The sequence below is a fragment of the Erpetoichthys calabaricus genome, chromosome 13 (genome assembly GCF_900747795.2).
Source record: "Erpetoichthys calabaricus chromosome 13, fErpCal1.3, whole genome shotgun sequence".
Taxonomy (NCBI): Eukaryota; Metazoa; Chordata; class Cladistia; order Polypteriformes; family Polypteridae; genus Erpetoichthys; species Erpetoichthys calabaricus.
The window spans coordinates 112,949,717-112,976,213 of NC_041406.2; the positions used below are offsets into that span (position 1 = coordinate 112,949,717).

At 39.5% G+C, this 26,497-nt stretch overlaps 1 protein-coding gene across 1 annotated transcript in view; it reads left to right on the forward strand.

The window, feature by feature from the left end:
• LOC114663801 (nitric oxide synthase, endothelial-like) overlaps window positions 1-26,497 on the forward strand; it is a 60,726-nt gene that overhangs the window by 24,422 nt on the left and 9,807 nt on the right. The window contains exons 11-21 of the mRNA XM_028817723.2: window positions 2,605-2,669; window positions 4,918-5,062; window positions 8,050-8,154; window positions 9,247-9,308; window positions 10,408-10,521; window positions 11,861-12,035; window positions 21,067-21,202; window positions 21,573-21,651; window positions 21,753-21,937; window positions 22,223-22,389; window positions 22,558-22,768. Of these exons, the coding sequence (XP_028673556.2) occupies window positions 2,605-2,669; window positions 4,918-5,062; window positions 8,050-8,154; window positions 9,247-9,308; window positions 10,408-10,521; window positions 11,861-12,035; window positions 21,067-21,202; window positions 21,573-21,651; window positions 21,753-21,937; window positions 22,223-22,389; window positions 22,558-22,768 (1,444 nt within the window). The remainder of the gene's footprint in view (window positions 1-2,604; window positions 2,670-4,917; window positions 5,063-8,049; window positions 8,155-9,246; window positions 9,309-10,407; window positions 10,522-11,860; window positions 12,036-21,066; window positions 21,203-21,572; window positions 21,652-21,752; window positions 21,938-22,222; window positions 22,390-22,557; window positions 22,769-26,497) is intronic.

Below are 26,497 nucleotides of genomic sequence, written 5' to 3' on the forward strand. Positions count from 1 at the left end.
TTATCATGGTAACCCATAAGTAAATGGTGGCACACGTAAGAAAAAAACAAAATGGCGACAAAGCGATAAATATAAAAATACCAAAAACATTACAGAAGGTCAAAACCAACCAAGAACCAAATAGGTAGATTCCTTATGATCAAAAACCCCGCAAGGGTGTGAAAAACCCAGCGATAACTGCAAGAACAAGCTGAAATACACACCAATAAAACAAGTAGGGAGCATTGTGAATACAAAACTGTTAAATAAGATAGGACTTTATTCCTATAGGGTCTGTGATGCCCAGGTTGCCTGTAGCTGGCATTACCTCCTTGAATCCGGGACGTCGATAGCCGATAGACTAATGGTGGACTGTGCAATGAGGACACAAGACAACAGGAGTAGGTGCGAAAGTGCCTAGTGCTTTTATTCACAAAGAAATGAGTGTTCAAAAGTATGGTGCCTACTCAATAAATGAATAAACAATTCCATAAAAACATGTGCTCTGTGGAGAAGTTAAAATCTGAATTAGCAGAAGATATAAAACCCAAGGATAAGACCAGTCAGGATTGGGTTTCTCTATTCTGTAGTGCTTCTCTCTCACACTCGTCTCACCATGCTCAACTATCTCAACCAGCCAACACGGCCCCTCTCTGAATCATCATCCCGGCCACCATTAGTCAGCAACCACAAGCTGAACCTCATCTTCCCAATGCTTGGCAGTCGTGGGATCCCCAGGAACCTTCTATCAGTCCAACTCTCATCAGTGCAGCAAGTGCGATCCAATCTGTGCCTGGAGTGCCTCTTACTTCGCTCTTTCCTAGGGTTTCCTAACTGCTTTGCTGCTCTCTTTCCGCTCTCCTTTTTATTACTCATTACTTTCTTTTTTGGTTTTATCTTTCTTGCTCTTCTGTTATTTTTCTATTCTCCCTATTTATCCTGCTCAGGCTTCTTTTATCCTCTGTAGGTGCTTTGAGCTCCACCTCACGACCCATGGAACGTCAATGAGGAAACCAGCCAGGCTGATCGAGCCTTCACATGCTAACATGAACAGCCAATTTCCTCATTAACAATCATGAGGTTATCTGGCTTTGCATCCACACACACCTTCATCCCCGGATGGCGCCGAACATGCTGTGTTTTGTTTAAAATTTTGCACAATGCCACAGTCCACATTCTCACTTCACCACAGGGTCTGAAAAGGGAGCATTCCCAGAAAAAGTGATCCAGTGAAGCACGAACCCAGTTACATCACCAACAGATAGGGCCCTGACTTGTGTACAATTTGCTTAGTTAAGAGAGACATGTGTTTTGTACAACTTTGAATTGAGGTAGACCATGCTTTGTGCAATTTAAGAGAGCACATATTTAATTTAGGGCTAACTTCCATTCATTTTCTGGAAATCTAATTTAAAGGCCCCTTTCCCAGTGCTACAGTATCTCATATTACCTGGCGATGCACTGGTGTAATTTATACCATAGATAGCACATCTCAGCTATAGAGTATGATTTCTACCATAGACTTTGAGGGACCAGTGAGGAAATTTGCCATGTCTTATTGCACAAAATCTGTCAGTAATGGTTTTTGTAAAAAGGTACATTTAAAGCATGTTTCAAAGGATACAAATATATTATTATTATACTAAATTTCTAAAAATCCCAGTATTGAGTCTATTTAATAAGTTGAATATTGTGTACTTTAGGGATGAAGGAAATAATATTATTGTTTTGTAAGCGTACAATTCACCGTATCATCTGTGACCACAAGGGTCCACCACTGAGCTCCTAACCCCAAGCACAACCTTACAGACACAAACACCAAGTTCAAATAAAAGGTTTATTATAACCAAATGCCATTACAATTTTTTTGCAAGATAACACAAGCACAAGTATTCTCGCTTCTCTCTTTTCCTCTCAGATGAGCTTTGTCCTCTTCCACCAAACTCCAGGTTGCCTGGGTGAGGCAGAGCGGCTCCTTTTTATCTAAGACTTGGGATACTTCTGGTGCTAGGACGTGGTCCATATGAAGAACTTTTAGATCATGTGGAGATCCCACAAAATAGGGATTGCTAATTCCTGCAGCACCCCCTGGTGAAACCCATGGAACCCTGACAGGGTTGCACCAAGGGACTACAGTTGCCAGCATGCCGTGCGGGTGTCCATATGGGTACTGAGGACCAGGTTCACTGTCATCTAGTATTTCGGGGTAGCATGTAGTCCAGATAGGTTGTCTCCCCCTTTCTCTCTAATATACTGGTAAGATTCTTTGATCCATCCCTTTTGGGACACTGGTTTTATCTTAGCATTTTCTGCCAACCTTCTGGATAGGGCAGGGAACACTATTCATTTCTTTCTGCCCTCACATTACCATGGCTTCCTGACCAGGTAAGAAACTAACTCATCCAGCCCAGTCCATGCGTACCATCCATCACTCATCACAGAATTTGAACATCTCCTATACTGGTGTCACGTTCACGTTTGCTTCTAGTCCATTGCCACTAAAGCACACTTCCAATTCTATGTGCAGTATTGGACTGACTGGTGTTTACTCCATAGGCTCAGTTTTGTAGATTTTGTCTGTGATTACTTTTATTGACAATCTTTTGTTCACTTTCTTCCATACAGCCGGATCCCTGGAAAAATAATGATTACAAAAATAAGAAGAAAATAAGTTTCCGTAAAGTTGCAGAGTAAGTCTCCATTAAGATATGTTGATGTCTGGCTTTTGGGGGAATTTGATGGTAGAAGGGGCTGTCAGAAAGGTGGAGAGGCCCACAGTCTTTGGGCTGACCTGTTAATGTGCACTGGCCATTACTTGATGAACAGTGATGAGTGAAATAATTCACACAAAATTGAATTAATAGCGGGATCCCTTCTATTGATACAAAAAGAAAAATTTTTACTTCTGATCTTAAGCACTTTCTTTGCTAATTTAGCATTCTACTATCTGTCATTTAGTTATTAATAAACCTTTGTAGTGAAAAAAATAACGACTTATTTCCTGTAACATGTAGACATTTTATTGAGCATATTCTGGTAGCACTATACCCACTTTGATGATAACAATCTTGGTGATCGCAATTCTAAAGATGAAACAGAAAAGTACTGTACATCAAAGTTTTGTTAAGCTTGCATAACCTCAACCATTTCTGCTCGCAATAAAGAAACAGTTACTTGGGGTTACTGGCTAATGACGTGGCAGGGCTGCTGGGGCTCCTTCCTATGTATTGAGAGTATCCTGTCGAGAAAATACAGTAATATGCACAATTGGGTTTGTTGGTGTTTCTTTGTGTGAAAAATATTCAGCATATCACATTTAAAAACACACTGCACTTCTGTGAACGCATAAAGCATAAACAGATTTGGTCTGACAAGTGCACAGAAGGTTACATGCGCTGCGCAGCTGCAGAAAAGAGCAGCGGCAGACAGAGAAGTGTGAACGAGACTTTAGGGAACAGTTTCCCATATTTTTCAACCCAAAAAAGACTTTAAACCTCCCAGAACCCTTTTTTCAGTGAATGTTGAATTCTGTAATTGTGAAATTGCTTGCTAAAGTCTACTTGAATCAAAACTTGCCTGCTTCACTCATCACTATTGAATAAGTAGTTAAGCAAAGGGGATTACTTAAACCCTCATTGTTGAATAATTTGCAGGTAGAAGAAAACAGAAAATGGATTACAATAAAATGAAGGATCACTATTCTGATAAACACTTATCAGGGGTGTCAAACTCCAGGCCTTAGGTTTTCATTCTGACTTTTTTCCTAATCAGTGACCAGTTTTCACTGCTAATTCACTTCTCTTACCTTCATTTTAATAGACTTGTCTTTAAGGATTCAGTCCTCTGAATTAATTCCTTTCTTCATTAAATGACAGCCAAACAGAAATGAGACGTGAAACGAGCTGACAGATGACCAGCTAAATTGGGATTTCGGACTCCAACCAATCCCTTAATGAGAAGCTGATTCTTGCTGTTAATTGGCTTGTTGTTGCTCTCATTCTGCCACAGCAGACATTTCCAAAACTGTTGATTTGTCTGTTTTTCTAAGAACACCGTCAAAATATTTTGGTGACCTGAGAGATCAACCTTACTGAGACCATCATCTTTCTTTATCTTCAGATATTGTGTGATGTGGCGGCTTATTTTGTGTCTCAGTATTGATTGGCTGCTAATTAAGGAAATAGAGGCAACTAAGGGGGCGGAGACAAGTTAATTAAAATGAAGGCAAAAGAAGTTAATTAGCAGCAAAAACTGGTCACCAATGAAGAAGATGGTTAGAATGTAAACCTGCAGTCACTGCGGCCCTCCAGGACTGGAGTTCGACACCCGTGACTTAGTTGATACTCTTGTGCCCTCCAACTATTGGAACTGTTCTGGAGACCAGGGTGGGATTGAGCTCATAACATGTTTCTCATTCTGTGTCATATTGGTACGTCTGCGGTCTGTGAGTAAACAGTCCCAATAATATATCATTTAGTGTGGAATATCTTGACTTCAGTTTTGGGAACCATAATGTGGTTTTATCCATCAACTTTAGATACAGAATGCTTGGCGCTTTGATTTGGAAGAAGACTTTTGTTTATTGGGAAGCTTTTGATCAGGGTTGGCCTCTCTTAGTTGATAACTAACTTGAGGACTAGCCCTTAAGGAAACAAGTGCTTTGAACAAAAATATTATATTTTATATAAAAATTAACAAAGCAAACTTCTGTGTGGAGTAAAAAAAAAAGAACAATGACAAGTTTCTGTTTAGAGGGGAAAGAACTAAATCAAGCGGATTTTGGCATGATGAGACTCTCAGAGCAGAATCTTGATAGAAGATACCCACAAAGATTCAGAGACTTTCTGAAGTAAGAAGCACGACATACAGAGGGGAGATATCAAAGGGGAGTGATGATGCTGAGATGGCAGCCTAATGCAATGAACTTGTCTCTTTCAGGGCGATTAAATTCTCAGCCAGTCTGATGAGTCACGCTTTGGCAAAGCGGGTGAAAGTCAGGATTCTGTATGCCACTGAGACCGGCAAGTCAGAGACATTTGCCAAACTGCTTCATGATGTCTTCAAAAAGGCTTTTTACTCAAGGGTAGGATTATTTATTTTGCCTGGATGACTGGTCTTTATTATTTTGGTCATTTACTATCATTTCTCTTTTAATCTTCTATCCTCCAAGATACATGAAGTTGAAGTAAACAAGATTTATTTCAGCTTTGTACACTACTAAAATGATTTATAAATGGTTTAAAGCCTTCCATTTCAGTTGTCCATTTGGGCCTTAATTCTACCAGTGATGTGTTTTGTCCTCTTATATTATAATATTCATTCTTTCACTTTATTCTAATGTATTTTCATACTTTCTAACATCTCATTTCCCTCTTATGTTACCATATTTATTTTTCCACTTTTCTTCTTTTTAATGTATTTTCATCCTTAATAAGATCTCATTTGCCTTGTAGTGAATTTTTAGATTTGGTTTTAATAAGTATTTTTCAAAATAGTAACCTAGTATACAATCAAGCAGATAACATTTGCAGAAAGCATCTTTGTCCTGCGGTGGGTTGGCACCCTGCCCGGGATTGGTTCCTGCCTTGTGCCCTGTGTTGGCTGGGATCGGCTCCAGCAGACCCTCGTGACCCTGTGTTTGGATTCAGCGGGTTGGAAAATGGATAGATGGATGGATGGAAAGCATCTTTTCCTCTAGTACACTTATTCTAAATTTTTTTTATTAAATCTTGCCATGTTTTAAAAAAGTTTTGAACACATCCTCTAAACAATTTGAAAATAGAGGAAAAATTGTGTTTCTTTGAAGTTAAATTTGAAGCATAATTGTTTATAAAATAAAAACATGTTATTTATATACAATTCTTCAAGTGTCTTAATCCCAAATGTTTTCAAAAAATTAAATATTGTGTAGATTTGAGAGGGTTGAAAAAGGTGATTATTGCATAGAAAAGCAACAGATAAAAGTTTCTGTGCCTGGAAGTGCATCCTGCTTTGGTTCCATATTCTGAGTTACTGACGAATCACTAAATTATTAGTATATTGATGATAATTAGTATTTACTGTGATACAAAGCAGGGCATATAAATAGGTACAGCAAGATTTAATTTGCACTACTGACCAGGTCCGTGTAAATGCATCAAGTTGTGCCAATTTAGTTTCTTAAAAAAGATTTCTTAATGTATATAGAGATACTCTGAAATAGAAAAAGAAGCTTGGGAAGGATGTTCATTTTGACAGTACTGATTCTCCCTGTTAATGTGAGATGAAGGGTAGACCATCTGTTCACATCTTGTTTGATTTTTTCCATCCTGTTACCAAAATTGTGCTGAAAACACCTTTATATTTACCTGTGATGTTTATCCCTTGATATTTAAACTGTTTGGATAGAATGAATGGATAGACATCCACTCTAGTATGGTATGCTGGAAAGTTCATTAGAAAAAGCACAGTTTTATTCAAATTGATTTTGAGTCCAGATGTCTTTTGATATTTTGCTAATGTTTTAAGGACCAATCGTAAATATGTCTGACATATACAGTACCATATCATCTGTGTATGTTGCTATTTTCTGCTTGAGTCCTTCTCCAATAACCCCCTTTATCTCTGATGTATTTTGAAAATGAATGGCCAATGGGTCAATGGCTATTGCAAAAAACAATGGTAACAGAGGGCACCCTTGTTGAGTACCATGTTTTAGTTTGAAGTAGTTTGAGATCATATTGTTAATACAGACAGAGGCTTCTGGACTGGTATAAAGTAATTTTATCTATGCAGATATGTTTAGGCCAGACCCGCATTTGTGCAGTGTGATGTATAGGTATATCTGATTCAACTCTGTCAAAGGCTTTTTCTGTGTCCAAAGATAATAAGATATCTGATGTATTAGATTTTGTGGGTTTTAAGCTATGTAAGTGTCCACCTTTAAAAATCAAATTTGTCTTTTGATATTACAGAAGAAAGCACATTCTCAAGGTAAAATTGTGTTGTCTCTAGCTTCTATGAATGTTGCTAATATTAACTAAGCTAACTTTGTTGAAATTATTTTAATAAAATTCCACAGGATAGTCATCAGTGTCCTCTGCTTTCCCACTTTGGAGTGAGTTTATAGCATCCAGTAGTTTTGAGAGTGTCAGAGGCTTGTTAAGTTCTTCTGCACTAAGAGTATCAAGCTGTGGTATTTGTAAAGCATCCAAAAACTTTGAACGTCCCTCATCTTCTTTAATTTGAGTGGAATATATGAACTTAAAATCATTGACCATAAAAATATACAATATTATATATCTTCAATTGTGCAGGTAATTTCTGAAATTGCGCTGCAGACATCCTGCCTGTAAGATCTTATTAGCCTTCTATCTGTGTTCATAATAATGATGTCGGGATTTAAAGATAAGTTGTTCAGTTTCTTTTGTAGTCGGGAGATTAAATTCTGTTTGTAGAGCCAATCTTTTCCTTTAAAATGGCGCTCACTGAGTAACTCTGATTTCTTCTTGGTCTCCAATTTATTTTTATGAGAGAGATATGAAATAATCTGTCCTCTGAAAATCACTTTTAAACTTTCCCAAAATATTCCTGCAGAAACCCCTGAGAATGTGTGAGTCTCTGAATTTTAGATTTCTTTCTGTAAATTCGCCTTCCTCTTTCCTTGATCTAGCTGGTAGAATGCCCTTTTAGTGTTTCTTACTTGTCGTAGCTCTCTTCAGCCTTCTCATCCTCCCACCTTTCTTCTTTTACTTTTCACTGACCCACTTTCCTTCTTCTCTTTTTAATCTTCTACATCTTTGGATACGTTTTGTCAAAAGCTTCACATCTCTTTATCAAGTTTTTTTTGTTCAGTTTTCCCATTTCAGAGTTTCCTCCTTTCTCCTTATGATTTCTTTTATCATTATGGTTTAAATCTTCCTTCTTTAGTATTTTGGCTGATTTTCTTATAAGTTCCAATGCCTTTTATTAACTCAATTTCCTGATTTTCCCCTCTCCAAAGTTACATTTTTTCAATGATATATATCAATTTAAGTGCCCACACTTGGCTATCCAACTAACACTAATTTCTTTTCTCCCTTGTGTTGGCAGGTGATCTGCATGAACGAGTACGACCATATCAACCTGCAGCATGAAAACTTGGTGTTGGTGGTAGCAAGCACTTTTGGAAATGGGGATCCTCCAGAAAGTGGAGAAGTAAGAGCGGAAAGGGTCTCAATTATACTGCATTGGTGGGTTATGTGATGCGATCCTCTGTATTAATATCTGAGGTGATGTTTTGGGAGTTACCTAAAGGGACCAACGAAATGTAATTTATGTGGCCGATAGGACCTGTAATTGCATATGTCATGCATACTTTCTTTTATTTTCATCCCGTTATCTGTGTTTCTCTCTTGGCATGTGAATCCTTCACAAGGCAGGTATCATGACTGGATGTAAAAACTGTACACATCTTAGTATGTACCAAACCAAAATGAAAGCCATTTCACAGCAGAAAGAACCTAACTGAATTAAAGAAGTACAATAGTTTCCACATTTTTGTAATAATTACCAAAGGCTTATTAAAGATTCTCTTCAATCTTCCATATTATTACCCTTACTCAAAAAATCTCTCATAAATTTTACATGACAACAGAAGCAAAAGAAAAATGTAATAATCTTAAGGAAGCTTTTACACAAGCATCAGTGGTTTGGCACCCAGATATTAGTCTTCCCTTTGAATTGCAGATACAGTTAGGTCCATAATTATTTGGACAGAAACAACTTTTTTCTAATTTTGGTTCTGTACATTACCACAATGGATTTTAAATGAAACAACTCAGATGCAGTTGAAGTGCAGACTTTCAGCTTTAATTCAGTGGGGTGAACAAAACAATTGCATAAAAATGTGAGGCAACTAAAGCATTTTTTAACACAATCCCTTCATTTCAGGGCTCAAAAGTAATTGGACAATTGACTCAAAGACTATTTCACGGGCAGGTGTGGGCAAGTCTGTCGTTATGTCATTATCAATTAAGCAGATAAAAGGCCTGGAGTTGATCTGAGGTGTGGTGCTTGCATGTGGAAGATTTTGCTGTGAACAGACAACAGACTTGTTCAGTCTGATACATGTTCAAAGTTAATGTGTAACATTTATTTAAACTTAAATTATCTATTAATAATATGACTAATAGTATGACTAATAAGTATTTGTCATAATATTGTGAGGAGTTATGGCGATGTGGGGGGGGGGTTATACTGGTGCAATAATAAATATGACTCAACCATAATCTGTTCCTTTTTGTTCAGAGTTTTGCCAAGGCACTAATGGACATGTCTCATCCTGCTGTGAAACAACCTGAACAGAAGAAGTGAGTTTACTCCTGAATCAAAGCAGATACCACTCAGTGATGCCATAGTATGAGGGTAAATCAAAAAGTAAAGGCAATATGAAAATTTCATGGTAATCGCAACAGTGCAATACAACAGTTTAGATGAGGCCAAATTCAAATAAACATGAACGCACCACTCTGTGATTGCACCATTGTTAAATAACGCACTATAGTGAGATTTCTTTGGTCAGGTCGGTAAAACCTGCTGAAATTCATTGAAGGATATTGACTCAGAAATGAAAATAGTCCGACTCAACAAAAAGATTATGAATGGGTAGAAAGCTTTAAAGTTAAAAGAACAAGTGTAACTGATGAAGCTCGATCTCATTGATCATCAACATCGAGCATACAAGCCCACATCGACATGGCAAATGCTTCCATTAGAGAAGAATGAATGAAATCGTTGTCTGCTGATGTTGCACATTTTAATATCAGCTATGGATCTGCACATGCATAGATCATGATGACTTGGGGTACCACAAAGTTTGTTCAAGATGGGTACCCACATAGCTTGGTGATCTGCACAAACCAGCAATCTTTGATTATTTTCTTCAGGTTCCACTGCCTCATCCCAAACAAATCTCACTAGACATGTTGTTTATTAGTGGTGCAACCCCGCAGCACAGCGTTCATATCCATTTGACCTTGGCTTCAACTAGACTAATGGAGAGTGCTAACTACCCATAAGCCATCATGCTTGTGTTGTGTTGCATCAGCTTCTGTCTGTTGTGGCTACTGTGTAATTTTAAAATTGCCTTTACTTTTTCATTTATCCTATTATAAGGTAACCATTTTATGTTCGGGTTTATGTAATATGATGTAAGAATGCACCCCGTCCCATCTTTTTTATTGTTTTTGAAACAGATAGGTATATGAGCAGGTATGGACAGCATGGCTCTTACCATCCTGAACTTGAAATCAAGATTATAAACCCCAGCACATTCTATTTTCCCTTCCTTATTGGGACTCAGTTCATTAAAATATTGAGATATCATTACCCCAGGGGAAACGTGACTACTGTAAACTGAAACCAGAACCCTGATTTTTGAAACAGTTCCCATTGGTTGTTAATTTTCAGGAGCTACAAGGTGCGATTCAACAGCCTATCGTCTATGGACAACATCCTGAAGGAAGTAAAGAGAAGTTCAGAACTGGACCACACAAAGAGCCCTGGGCCTCTCAGTGCTGTCAGGTATGATTCAGTCCTATGATTATTTCTCAAACCCTTGCCAATATTATGTATCCCAAGTTAAAGAGGCCTTCTGCACAATTAGCAATAATTATTTTGTCAGTGCTTTTGAATGAACTGCTATTTGTATGCTTGTCTAAAGAGATTATCTTGTTATAAATTAGGGAGAACAAGGGAGTGAGATTATCATAAGATATTATTTTTTGCGAAACCTGTAGCAGTTATGAATTTGCGTTTATGACAGTTTTATTGGTATTTAATACTGATAGAAATTAAGTAGAAAACTATCTGCATGTTCAGTGACTATTTTTATTTTTTGTGATAAAATGTGTATTGATGCAATAAAAAAGGAATACAGCAAAAGAAAACCAACAATAATAACCGTTTTTTGGGCCAAATAAGAACAAAAACAAAACATACTCCCACCAACGACACCTGAGATGGCGATTTAAACAAAAACATAATAAGTAAGAATAAAAAATAAGAGTCGACGGGTAAACTAGCACTCACTCACACACACACACAGACACACACCACATAGGAGTGCAAGGCGAAGTAAGGGAGAAAAAAAAACCAGGAAAGGTGGACAGGAGAAACTGACCCCTAACCAGGTCTTTACCATCTGAACAGCATGAAGCCAGCTGTGGATAGCAGAACCAAAGAGTTGTTGATCTAGGATGGAGAAAATTCAAGAAGGATGCGATTGTAAAATGAAGACTTCCAGTTTGCAGGAGAGACTAAAGACTTCCGGATTGCAGCAAGAGGCTAAAACCAGTTTAGCTGAAATGGCTGCAGTCATTATAAACTTCCGCTGGAAGAGAGAAAACAAAAGTGAGGAAAGAGTGGAAAGGTCGAGGAAGAGAAGAACCTGAGAACAAATGAGGAGATGAACTTGAGGGGACTAAGAAATGGAGAAAGAAAGATTCATAGAGAGGGATTCAGCGACATAGCACCAGAGAGCCACAGCTGGATGTCATTCCCAGAACAGGTGGAGAAAGTGTCAGGGACTTTAAGAGGACAAAGGTGACAGATGGGATCTAGTTCTAGTTCCATTAAATAACATCTCTAGGGAGTAGGGTACAGTCTATAAACACATTTATATTGTGTGTGTTGGTGATTAGGATTTTTAAAACAATTTTTTATATTTGGAAATATGGGGAAAGGTCTATTAGCTAATTAGACATTATTGTTAGAGTTTTGAGAGAAGCTTTGTGGAGGACGGAATAGAGACCCTGTTCAGTGACTATGCATCAACTGCTGATCTCCTAATGTGTAAAAAAATGAGTGAAAACATTTCAAGCCCATTTTCTTACTTTCAGTGGCTTTGATTTGGCTCTTATAGGTACTCTGTGTTTGGCCTGGGATCCCGTGCTTATCCCCATTTTTGTGCCTTTGGCCACGCGGTGGACACACTCCTTCATGAACTGGGCGCTGAATGCATTCTGAAGATGGGGGAGGGCGATGAACTGTGTGGACAGGAAGAATCCTTTCGAACTTGGGCATCAGACGTTTTCAAGGTAATACTTCACAGCTGTTTTCATGTTTCTTCTTTAATTGTTCTGAAAGGAGCTCAGTTTTTACTTACAGGACATCAGAAACATGCCTTAAATGAGAGATGTATGGAAGGAAATCTTGTATTATGAGATATTCTGAAAGAACACATTAAATTGCTTTAAGAACAGTGAAAAGGAGTTTACATATAACCAGCTGGTAGGCTTAAATACAGCATACGCCTTGTGGTCAAGTGAGGTATGACACAGAATCCAAAATAAATGTTGGAGTGCCAGCTGGGTTGTCCCATTTAATAAAGGTACCAATTCTAACAAAAAAAAACTCTCAATAGTGCAAAACAAACAAAACACAAGGCTGCTGTACCTTCTTAAACAATATGTCAGGTCTGGGGTAGAACCTCTGTCCAAATGAGATGCCACCTTCCAGGAGCTCCTCGAATTAATAGTCCTCCGACTGGAAAGGGTGGAGTCAGTTGCCCTCATTGAGCTTCTTCTCAGAGCTGTGGGAACAGAAAGAGATGATACCGTTAGCAACAGTGTCCTCTCTCATCCCAGAATGGTATAGCTACTCTTGGATAAGCCCGGAAGGTGACCCTCAGACGCACATGTGTGACACCCTAATATCTGAGAAGACAAGTCCTTGGACATACTTATGTGGCACATTTCTGCTTTTTCCTCCCTTGTCAATCAATTACATTCATTCAAATGTAAAGAGTTGCTTTGGAGCTTTTTTTCTATGACTTCATTTTTTGGGAAGACATTTTAAAAAAGAATACTCAAATCTTAGATCCCAGGTTATGGACATGATTAATGTTAGTTTTTCATTATTATTTTTAATTTCTGTGCATTTGTTATTTATGGTGGCTTCAGAAAGTATTCAGACCTTTCAGTTTCTCCACACTTTAATGTGCCGTTATTTGAACATTATTTTTCCAGCAATCTTCCCTCAATAGCTCATAATACCAACATCTAAACACGTTTTTAGAAAGGTCTGCAAATTTATTAAAAATCCAAAACTGAAATCTCACATTTAAATAAATATTCAGACTTGCTGTGGCATCCTAACCTGTGATTGGGTGCATCCATCTTGTTTGCAATAATTCTTCTTGAGGTGTGTCTAGAACCTGCTTGGAGTCCATCTGGGGCAAATTGAATTGATTGGACATCACTTAGAAATGCACACACGTTTTTATAAGGTCCCACAATTCACACTACATGTCACGACAAAAACCAAGGCATGAAGACCAAGGAACTCTCTATAGTTTTCTCTGCAATCAAATGATAATGAAGCACAGATCAGAGCAAGGTCATGAAATCATTTCTAAAGCTTTGAGTGTTCCCAGCAGCAAACTGGACTCAGTAGTTGTAAAATGAAAGACATTTGGAGCCACCAGGCTACTTCCTAGAGTTGCCTCTCTGGTCAAACCGAGTAACTGGTCAAGAAGAGCCTTGGTGATGGAGATGACCAAAAAACCAATAGTCAGTCTAAGAGCTTCAGAATTCTTCTGTTGAGGTGGGAGAACCCGTTGGAAGGGAAACCATGTTTTTAGCACTTCATCAATCAGGCGCATAGGACAACCTGCTTGGAGTTTGCTGAATGACATTTAAAGGACTCTGAGAGCAAGAGGAAAAAATAAACATGTCTGATGACTCAAAAACTAAGCACTCTGGGGAAAAATCAAAGCACTTTGTCAGATAAAAACCAGGGACTGCTTATTACCAGCTTGATTCCATTCTTACAATGAAGCATGGTGGTGGCAGAATTATGGTATGGGGGTGCATTTCAGTGACAGGAACAGGCAGACTGGTCAGAGTTAAAGGAAGGAAGACTGCAGCCATATACAGAGAGGTCCTTCAAGAGAATGCTCCAGAGTGCTTGCAGCCTCTGGGGCGACAGTGTGTCTTTCAGCATGACAGTGACCCGAATGACCATCCAGCCAAGTCAAAGTCTAGACTTGTGGAGAGACCTGAAGATGACAGTTTACGAATGCTTTTCACCCAATCTAATACAGCTTAAAAAGGATATGCCAAAAAAAATGGGATAAACTTCCCAAATCCAGGCATGCAAAGCTGGTAGAGACTTTCCTAAGAAGACTTAAAGCTGTAATTGCTGCCAAAGGGGTCCCTGTGAAGTTCTGAATTAAGGTCTGAGTACTTATAAGTATGCAGAAAGTAAAGGGATCTGAATACTTTCTGAATCCACTGTATACATAAATTGTGTGTTACAATTGAATTTTAATTTGTGACAGATGGGTATCAGTAAGAGTGAAAGGGAAGGTCTACAGGACGGTAGTGAGACCAGCTATGTTATATGGGTTGGAGACGGTGGCACTGACCAGAATGCAGGAGACAGAGCTGGAGGTGGCAGAGTTAAAGATGCTAAGATTTGCATTGGGCGTGACGAGGATGGATAGGATTAGAAATTAGTACATTAGAGGATCAGCTCAAGTTGGACGGTTGGGAGACAAAGTCAGAGAGGTGAGATTAGGTTGGTTTGGACTTGTGCAGAGGAGAGATGCTGAGTATATTGGGAGAAGGATGCTAAGGATAGAGCTGCCAGGGAAGAGGAAAAGAGGAAGGCCTAAGCGAAGGTTTATGGATGTGGTGAGAAAGGACATGCAGGTGATGGGGGTGACAGAGCAAGATGCAGAAGACAAAAAGATAAGGAAGAAGATGATGTGCTGTGAAGAAGAAGAAGAAGATTGTGACGAAATCATCAGCTTATCTCTCTTCCACATTTGACGTCATGGTGGCTGTTTTATTTATGGCTGAGGTATAAACTGGGGTCACTTATAATATTTCCTTAAAAATAATGGGAAAGTTTCTTTACAGGCTAAAATAATGTGATGGGCATGAGCATTTGCAAGACAGAAATACCACCTGGAATTAATAATTCGATTCCTAAATGAATTGTGTTTATTTTACTGAACATTGGCAGTCTCCTCACCCTACAGTAGTGCACCTAAACACACTTCCCTGCTGTTAGCATGTAACAAGTGCCACAAAGAATATGGCTTTGTTGTGTGTTTGCACCCTTAAGGTGTCAAAGTGTAGTATACGTATAGTGGTGTGAAGCTAGCGTCAGTTTACATTGTTCAAGAGGTGAACCAAGGGGACAGGCACTCCAAATTAGAAGAAGAGTTAGGATTATTAAGAGTTTTCTATTCAATTAAAAGTATTTTAAAATTAATTCTAAAGGACGCTGGTAACCAATGTAACGATGCCAAGACTGGTTTACTAGTTAAGATTCTTGCAGCTTCATTCAACTAGCTGCCGTCCAATTAATGTCTTTCTTACAGTATTCTTGTTAGTAGTACATTGCAGTAATTTAGTCAGCTAAAACCAAAAGTGTGAATTAATTTTCCAGCATTTTCTTAAATAAAAAACAGAGTTTTGGTAGTGAAGTTAATAGACCCTAACCAATAAAATGCTCAAGTTCTTTACCTCTGGATTGATTTGAAAAGCCATTTGTTCAAGTTTCTTTCTAAGATCCTCCCTTTTTTGTTTCTTCACTACTCATCAATTCTATAATACTAGCAAGACATTTGATCAAAGGGCACAGAGCCTTAAAGTAATGAGGTGCTACAGATAAGTAAATAAAAAAATTACAGGAAATAAAAAAAAACTAAGATAAGAAGTTGTGGAACGAGCCCCAGACACAGACAGGCAGACATGTTGTAATCACCACCACACATTTATTTACACAATCCTATTTACAATTCTTGTGCCACAAACCCCAATCTCCCCCAAAGTCCAGGCCAACCATACTATGCCACTTCTTCGGACCGCCTCCTTCTCTCTCTTCTCTGACCTCGTCCTTCTTCCACCTGACTCGAGCCTCAAATGAAGGGAGGCGGCCCCTTTTATCTCCACCCAGATGTGCTCCAGGTGTGCACCGGCAATCTCCCACAGACACGCCCCAGTGTGGCGGAAGTGCCAGCTGTTTCCCCGGAAGCACTCTGGGTGTCCCCTCTCTTCATCCCCCCAGCACTTCCTGGTGTGGCGGAAGTGCTGGGGTCTAGGGTCCTCCAGGCATGGGGACGCCCCCTGGAGGTGACCACGGGCCCCTACAGGGTTGAGCTTCCAAGCCCTGTACCCGTGGCCCCCCAATACAACCAGGGCGGTCGCCCCCTCGTGGTCTGGAGGAGGCATGAGCCCTCCTCCTGTCTTCCTGGGAGTCCCGGCCAGGTATGAACCCCAGCCGGGTGCCACAAAGTACTAATCCCACTCAGACAATATACATAGGCATATAAATGAAAAAGAAAATATTAAGATGCACATTTACAGTACATAAAACATTGTACAAACAAAACTGAAATGTGATTCAGAAAGAAATATGATATTGTATCAAAAATAAAAATCCAATGAAAATATCAGTATCAATAATAATTTTTATTTATAGTGGCATGGATGAGGATCAGCACCTCCAAATCTGAGGCCATGGTCCTCAGTAGAAAAAAGGTGGCCTTTCCTCCTTGAGTGGGAGGTGAGTTACTGTTTCAGGTGGAGGAGTTTAAGCACCTCGGGGTCCTGTTCATTAAGTGAGGGGAAAAGGGGATGGCGAGATCGACAGACAGATTGGGGCGTCGAGAGCAGTTATGTGTTTGCTCTACCAATCTGTAGTAGTGAAGAAGGAGCTGAGTCAGAAGGTGAAGCTCTCGATTTACTAGTTGATCTACCCTCACCTTTGGTCATGACCAAAAGAATGAGACCACAGGTGCAAACAGCCGAAATGAGCTTTCTGCATAGAGTGGCTGGGCTCTGCTTTTAGAGAGGGGGTGAGAAGCACAGACATCTGGGAAAGGCTCCGAGCAGAGCCACTGAACCTCCACATCAAGTGGACCCAATTGAGGTGGTTCAGGCATCTGATACGGATGCCACCTGGACACATCCCTGTGAAGGTTTTACAGGAATGCTCAGTTGGGAGGAGATCCCGTGGAAGACTCTGGGCTTGCTGGGAGGAATGGACTGGGAAAGCCTTAGTATCCCACAGTATGAGTTTGCAAGTACAGATGGGGAAAAGGACGTATGGGCCTTACTGCTAAAACTGTTGCCTCCGCAGCCTGATTTTGGATAAGCGATGGAAAATGAAATTAAAGAAAAGAGATACATAATGCTGAAGATGAGGTCAATCGGTGCTTTGACATAAGGTCCAAAAAGTCCAAAGCAAGGTCCAAAATATCCCAGTAGTTATAAAAATGCAAACATTGTATTTTTTGAAATGCCCTTTGAATGAGGTTATTGCTGCATCTACAATATTCTACATAACAAGGAAAACCATTTGTTTATTTTTGCTATTATTCTCACTCAGCATTTACTTTTTCACTTTTGTTTAGAGTTTACTATTTTAATTTTTTTTTTAATTACAATTATTATAGTTATTTTCATATGGTTTTTTCAATCAGTATGTGTTACCAACACGTCTGGAGGCAATCACCCCTCTCCTTAAGATCTTGACATTGTGATAGTGACATGGTTGCTAGACCATACATGCATAAACAAAAGTGAAACATCCATCCATTTTTCTATCCCACTTATCCAGGACATGGTCATGGGACATCACTAGGATCACTTTAGCAAGGCCAGGTGGCGTGGGTGGCTCTGAATTAGGGTGGAGTGGTGGCTCTGAGGCTAAGGATCTGCGCTGGAATCCCGAAGTTTGCTGGTTCGAATCCCCGTCACTGCCAAAAAAGAGATCCTACTCTGCTGGGCCCTTGAGCAAGGCCCTTAACCTGTAATTGCTCTAGGGGCGCTGTACAATGGCTGACCCTGCGCTCTGACCCCAAGGGGTATGCGAAAACTAACAAATTCCTAATACAAGAAATTGTATAAGGCAAAATAAAGAACATAAATAAACAACATAAACAAGGTCAATTTATTTAACCTGCACATCTCTGAGAGTATTCCAGACACATGCTGGGAGCACTCAGGAAGTGAACTCTGGTCTCCGAACTGCAAGATAGCACCACCATGCTACCCTGAAAGAAGGAACATAAAATATTATATGTAAATAACAAACAAAAATACAGGAAGGAAAGATGATAGTTTACCTGTATGACAATGAAAAAGAAATGTCTTACTGTAAATAAGGTAATCCAATCAAAGTTCCAAACACTATGAAGTATCTATAATAATACCTGTAACTACATGTGCTGATTGAAAGAACTATAATGAAAACAAGTATAATATCTGTAAATTAATTCAAAGAATAATAATAGCAAAATCCAAACAAAATGAAAAAGCAAATGCTGAGTGAGAATAATAATAAAAATAAACAAAATGGTTTCCCTTGTAAGGTAGAATATTGTAGAGCAGTAATGACTTCATTCAAAGGGCACTTTAACTTAAAAAATTCAATGGTAAAGTCATGAAATCAATTATATCAATGAAGAAGGTCAATCAGGTACTTAATGGACAAAGGAAATCTAAAGGAGGAACATTAGCCCTGACAATTAATGGCTTACCTCTGAAGTATTAAAGGATCACACACCCAAAAAGGATATTTTTATGTGTTACTTACCCCATGTAGTTTGTAGTGGTGTCCAAGAAAAATGTTAATCTCATGTTTTCAGACAGAATGGAGGTAAAGAAGTCTAGTGACCAGTGCTGTGCAATGGCAAACAATGTGAAAAACATTCCATGAAAAACAAATCTCACAGTATTTGTGTCACTCATCAAATCGCATACTCAAAATGTGCAAAACTAATGCTTTTTGGGTAAAGTGTTGTTAAATGGCTACTTCTGGAATTATCAGTGCGAAAATACACAACGGCAAACCAAAAGACTCACAGGAGGCCTTTTTGAAGACAGAACTCTTGACCAATGAATGACACTGTCACTGTGTATGGTCAGTTTCATCCATATACAGAACATGAAGGCAAGGCTTGTCAACAGCTGGAGTGAGGAGTGTTATTTGTGGAAAAGAGGTAATTCTAATAATTCATTCATCTCCATTGGGCAATACGTATTCAACTTAATAATTCAAAAAATTGTGCACCATCATTATTCATTATAATCATCTCATTTAGGATTATTATTTACCTGGTGTGTTTATATGAGGTGTCTTACAACATTCAAGTTATGATTGGTTTCATTTTATTTGGGGAATAGGCAGATGAAGTGACTCACTCATGTTCACACAGTGCCAGTAGCAGGATCTGAAACCACCACATCAAGGTTCAAAGTCTAAAGCCTTAACTGCTACACCACACTGCCTACAAGATGAGGCTATACAACCTTAAAAAAGTTCATTTTAAATCTGATAATTTGCGATCCAGTGACTTAACATAGATTTGCGAATAGTGCTTTCATTTGAAATCTACATACATGATTATGTGTATGAGACTAGATCAAAAATACATCTTTTAACATAGCAGACACGTTTATAAGCAAATGTGTATTATCAACTTGGAATAACTTCTATGTAAAAATCTCTTCTTCACATCCTGTAATAGACTGAATTGATACTGGTTGGCACAATTACGGCATAGATATTAAAGCACACCTAGACACTAGGGTAACAATGGGGTTACTGGGGTCACTTCACGCTCCATTCCTTACGCTCATGAATAACGATCACAGTTACACTCTCTTGTACATCTGCAGATGTTTAGAAACTCTTTGCATCCTCTATTTCAGCATGCGGTTTCTTTATATTTTTTCTTAACTCTGGGCACTGTCTTGACCACACAGAACTTCATTGACCATCCTGGACTCCTGACACCTTCAGCATGTAGATGAAGAAGAAGACTACTTTGGATTTATATAGCGTTTTTCAAAGCACTTTACACATTGGGGGGGATGGGGGGGTTACCTTTAACCACCACCGATGTGCAGCATCCACAGTGCATTTTGTGCCAGTACACTCACCTCACATTAGTTATTAGGTGATAAAGAGGTGGGAGAGATAATTAGCCAATTAGAAATGGGGATAATAAGGAGACCAGAATGATTAAGCCATGATGGGCAAATTTAGCCAGGACATCAGGAAACACCCTACTCTTTACCAAAGATGCCAATGGATCTTTTATGATCACAGAGAGTCAGGACCTCAGGTTTACATCTCATCTGGAGGAGGGTGCCATTTTTGCAGCACAGTGTCCCTATCCCTGCATTGGGGCATTGGGATCCACACTCAGACCACAGGGTAGGCACCCCCTGCTGGACTCACCAACACCTCTTCCAGCAGCAACCAAAGTTTTTCCTAGCTATACAAGTACTGGCTGGACCCGAACATGTTTAGCTTCATTTGACTGACCTGTTCTGAAGTGCATGTGGTGTGGCTCCCCATAACTGTTACATTCTTCTCAATTTCCTTTATTGTTACAGTGAATGTCCTCCAAACTCCGGGCCCCTCCATAAATGGATTGTTGTTGTTTCCCTTTAACTCAGGACCTTTGGAATGCCTTGGTATTTTCAGTGATTCTATTTAAATCACCACTTTGTGGGGAGCCTGTCCTGTGGATGAAATCCCACCTGAAAGGTCTGTAAGTGGCTAGTCTGCCATGTTACTGGCCTTACTCAGTGTCTAAGCACTCAGTCTGCTGGCTGCTACAAGAATTTCATGAACATTTAAAAATGAAGAATTTCAGATTTTGACCTTTGATTCACCAAACTGAATTTCAGCTTTTATGTTGCCTTCTAACTTTTATGAGCTTAGCCATTTAGTATACTGAGATGTGTTCCCATTCATCTACAGTATATGTCTGTCTTCATGTCCTTAAATATTTCATCTAATTGTTACTACATTAAATGTACTTAACATATTTTTTGGGCAACCATACTCAGTTATAGTAGCTTGCCTTTCATTATTTTTTCACCTTTTACTCAACTCATTTTGATTTAGATGCTCTGTCTTTTTATATTCGATTTGGACCCTGCTTGTCTTTTGATGACAATTGTTGTTTTACCCACACTGCAATTCATTTCTTGAGGGTAGTTTACTGATGTCTGAGGTGCACATATAAAAAATCAGGAGATCTCTGCAAGTTTGCACTTGTCCACTCTTACTAACCGCATCTTATTCTTCCTTCAACAGACAGCCTGCCAAACGTTTTGCATTGAACAAGAATCTAGCCTTGGGCTGGATACCTGCGTCTTTGCAAAGAGCATGCAGTGGCAGCCTGAGAAATGCAGGAGGGCGACTGCTGAGAAACCCATGGACCTGGTTTCAGGTTGGCAAGTCCTAGATGTTCCCTTTTAAGATTTGATTTTTATTATTTCACTAATTTTTGTAAAAGGATCCAATTCATCAATTCAGTGTTTGGGAATTTTGAAAGTCAGATTACAGATTGGGGAATATCAGAATATTAATGGTAGGTCAACACATCTTAAGAAAGTAAAGGTCGGATTTTATCCTTGAGAAAAGAGCTGTTGGTGATGAGATTTTCATAGGCAAACTACCCCACCATGAGTTACCGCTAACTGGAATCTGTTTGCCACTGAGCTGCATATATTGCTAAAAATTTGAAACATTCTGGTCAGAAATGACTGAATGCCATGATGTCTAACTTACCTGAAGAGTGTTAATTTTTCCCGTTGTAGCACTTTCAAAGATACATAAGAAGAGGGTTCTTCTCAGTTGGGTCATCTCTAGGCAGAATCTGCAGAGTGGGAGCTCCAGGTACTTAAACATTCTTTTAATTCTTAATTTTGTGCTGTTTTGAGCAAGTCAGATGCCAAAGAACACTTTCTCTGTACACCTTTTCTGCTCTCTTTATGTAGCCGTGAAACTATCTTACTGCGCCTGGACACCAGAGACCAGGAGAAGCTGCAATACGTCCCTGGAGATCACCTTGGGATCTTCCCCTCTAACCGGCAAGAACTAGTTGATGCTGTGCTTGCCCGTGTTATAGACCCTCCACCTATCAATGAGAACATTGTCCTTGAGACCTTGGAAGAAAATAATGGTAAGTCAGGGGACTAGTTAGTATGTCAGAATCTGTCTATTAGCGATATTCATAAGTACACATGTATCTCTTTTGGGTGACACTCAGATGACAGGATCCCATATGGGGCATGAATTCGAAGTTATATTATGTTGTAATCACTGGATCTCCATGGCTCAGCTCAGAGGAACTGGGGACTTAGTGATCTCTGCAGTATGTCAAAGCATTTAGCAGAGAGCAGAATTCCAGGTCAGTTAGGAAAGGCTGGACAGTTCTTATTAATGAACTTGCTTCTTTTCTCTTCAGGTGTGAGCTCATGGGTATGCACTGACCGCCTGCCTCCTTGCACCCTGCGGCAGGCACTGTCTCATCTTCTTGATCTTACATCGACTCCTAGCCCCCAGTTTCTTTCCAGTCTTTTACAGTTGGCCACCTCCAGCCAAGACAAGAAAAGACTTAGTGTTCTCACCCAGGTAGGTGTGATCTGGGAGTTGGGGTGTAGAAGTTATGCCTGGACATTTTGTGAGCAGATTTGCTTTAACCCTGGGTCTCAGATATGATACGGTACATTTAAGATGGAAAGTCTTCATTTTACACACCTGGAATGTACAAGGACTCTGACACTATTCTTTAACCTGCAGGTTGGCCGTGAGTATGATCACTGGAAATGGAACAATGCACCTACCCTTGAGGAAGTACTGCAGGAGTTTCCATCCATTATGCTGCCCACCTCCCTGCTCCTCAGTCAGCTGCCTCTTCTGAAGCCTCGCTACTATTCTATTAGCTCTTCTAGTGCTGCCCACCCTGGGGAGGTCCATATCACTGTGGCTGTTGTGCAGTACCGGAGCAGAGGTGAGAGTCATCCTCTTGTCTGTCCATGCATGGGTTTGCCAGTTAACCTGTGTTTTGTGCTGTGTTAATCCTCGCATCAGTCCATCAGCCTTTCTATTGGTGTCTGTCTTGTTCTGTCTGCCTATCTGCATTTCTTTCCATTAGTGTACTGGGGCCTCATGTATAACGCCGTGCGTAGAACTCACATTATAATATGGCGTAAGCACAAAGGCTGGAATGTGCCTACGCACAGCAAAATCCAGATGCAGGAATCTTTGCGTACGCAAACTTCCACGTTCTTCCGCTACATAAATCCCGATCAGCGTGAAAAGTAACGCACGTGCACGCACCTTCTGTCCCGCCCCAACTCCTCCCAGAATTACACCTCTTTGAATATGCAAATCAATATAAATAGCCCTTAAGCTCAGCCTTCTGTGAAAAGACAATGGGAAAAGCACAGGGGAAAATCTAAGAATTTCAGCGATTACCAAGTGGAGGCAAGGAAAAACGTACTATTTGTTGGTTTAAACAGTGGTATAATCAACAAAATGAAGCTGATTGAGTGACATAGTGTCGAAGAAACTCGAAAGCTCAAGTTCACAAAGTCGCACAGTGCCCTTAATAAAAAAGTTGTCACATATCAAAGTTCGGGTGAAAAGGCGACTCGTAGCCCACCGTCTGAGTGTCATATGAAAGCTTATTAGGATACAGAGAAAAAAAAAATAGGCACACAGTGGGAAAAAAGCACAAAATGTCAACTTTAATCTTGAAATTTCCACTTTAATCACGCAGTTTATTTTGTCATTAAAGTAGAACATTATAAACTTCATCTTAAAATAGTTTATTTTACTAGTTTCTCAAATCCCATCGTAACTAAAGTAGCACGTTAAATGCTTTTTTCTGTGTTTGATCTTCTATGTGCTCTATGTGTGTGACTCACTACGTGCTTCCGTTCTTTCTCTTTCTCCGACAGGACACAGAATCCATTACATTCGTGATATTACAGCTCTCTGAATAATTAAAATACTGAGATGTATACGTGATATCTTTTTCATGATGATAGGAATGAAAGCATGTTATTAAACATGGGAATACGGTGGCGCAGTGATTGTTCATATCTCACACAAGAAGCTTGCTATGAGGGGCTTATAGCTTGCTGCGCCATGCGTGACCTTCGATGAAATAATTTATTACAGAAGTACTGTCTCTTTCAAACGTACTAACCTCCAATTCCTGTCCTTACTTTTCTTTCTCCAAATACCCAATCGCCACACAATCAGCTCTGTAATAGACGTTAAGCCATCTGTAAGCTTAGAACGCCGATTCTTCAAAACGTTTAAGGAAAATTGAAATATCTTCGTAGTACATGTTTAATTATTCTATCCGTCTGTCCTTCCAGTGTCATGTCAGTACCAGTAAGAATACAGCGCAAGGCAGGAGCAATTCGTGAACTAGCTTGCGCTGCGGCACTGTGTCATCACATGTTTAATTATTAACGATATAGATTATTAAATGAAGTTAAAGTTTTATCTGTATACTATAATCAACATATTTTGCTTTATAAAGTGGCGCAGGTTGTGCAATTTTATAACTGTAGTGCAAGTTTACAGTGGGATAATTGTACTTATAAGTACAAACAGTTCTACAAGGAGCACTTGATTGAGTGCGTTTATAGTTCTTGGGATGAAACTGTTCCTGAACTGCGAATTCCATACAGGAAAGGCATTGAACCATTTTGCCGTGGCTGAGGCAGCGTGCTTGAAACTGTATACCGATAATTCTCTTTCCGATCAGCTGCTGCTGTGATTCCCCACTCAGATACAGTGATATAAATACTCTGAGTGATGCAGTGAGAGTAATATGGAAAAAGATGATCCGCTGTGGCAACCCTTAACTGGAGCAGCTGAAAGAAGAAGAAGATGCAGTGAGAGTAACAACGCTAAAGCAGTTATGGTATTTGGAATACTATGGCTATTCCCTGAACCATTATATTTCTACAGGTTAATTACAATCAGATGCATTACACTAATTAACAATATGCAGTTAATTTCAGTGTATTTATAAAGCCGCGTCAGGAATGTGGGTCTAAGAAAGAAAGGGTAACCACACAGGAACAGTAGTACTGCTTTGACGCTGGATGTCGCCAGTCTGCAATATCGAGCAGAGAAATTGCGTATGCCAGGGTGTGAGGAACCGTGGAAATGTGCGTGGCTTTACACCAAGTTTAGGTTTTATATATCGCGATTTGAGCGTGGAAACGTTCATACGCAAGATTTTTGTGCGTATGCACTGTTTATACATGAGGCCCCTGGTCTGTACTGGTCGCACTTTGGCAGGGCCTTGTCTTGGTGTTTCCCTTCTATGTGCCATTGTCTCTTCCTACCAGTCCATATGTGTCTGTCATTTTGTCCTCTCTGCTTTCTTGCTTGTGAATTTTTATTTACAATATCTACAGCATCTCTGTTCTTCTTTCTTTATCCCAGACCTCTTGTTTCCTTACATCTCTTCATTTGTAAGTCTGCCGTACTGTTTGCTAGTGGGGTGCCATGCCATGGACCTGTTCTAATTCTCTTTTGGATACACTCAAGAAGCCATGTTTTTGAGCACACAAAGAAGCCATGTTTTTTGTCATGATGATTATGTGTTGAGCTTTTTTTCTGTTTCCGTCACTCTCACTTCCTTTGGTGTATGATTACTTCATGCTTTGTGGTTTGCTTTGTCCTTGTACTGCTTATTTGTCTCACCAGTCCTCATTTTCCTGTTCCATGAGTGGATCTGCAATAAACTACTCTTATGATATCTTTAATCTCCTTTGTTGTCCTGTTAAGCAAATGGAAGGCAAATACAAAGGAACATAGTCCAAAATGACAGGTTTTCACTGTTAGTTCCATAGCACTGTGACAGGACAGATAAGATATGTAACTGCTTTAATCCACTTACTTCATGACTAGTGCTGAATCAAAACAAAACTTTTGACCTTGGCACTGATATAAGCTTGTAACTGCCGACCCCTTTACCTGGACTGGCAACTACACTACCAAGACTATTGCCTTGGCTAACCTGAGGATTCTCAAGCGAATAACACGCCGTACTCCTACAAACAGTCCTTTTTCCCCCAAACGATGAAATAAGAGGCACTACAAGTCAGCAATGTAAAATCAAGTGCAAATATATTGACAGTGGATAAATATATACACACACAAGGACAGACAAATACTCAATACTATATATGTGCACACAATTCACCACTATCCCAAAGACACCAGTGAATGATTATATATATATATTATTTATACGAACACATAAATAAACAATAATAATATTTACAAAAACCCTCCCTTGCCCCTAAACAATAAATGAATAAACAGAGAACACAAACACAGATTAATGATAAACGGCACTTGAAATGTATGTGGTAAATGAGTCCGGCGGTAATTATATATTGGCTGAAGTGATATTTTACTTCTTCTCGAAATACAAAACGACCTCACTGTGTAAGTCCTTGGCAATGGCTGATAGGAATCAAAAACCCCAGGGTTTCTCTGCACTGGTTGTCGTGATGATGATCCGGATACTGAAAAAGCAAGCAGTGGAATTGCACAATGAACAGAAGTGATGAGTTGGAACATGAATGTGTAAAACGGCTCCTTTCTTCTCTCGATCTCCTTTCTCTTTCTCTCACTCTCTCTCTCTCTTTCTCTCTCTCTCTCTCTCTCCTCGCCCCTCTCTTTTTTTCCGCTCATCTCATTT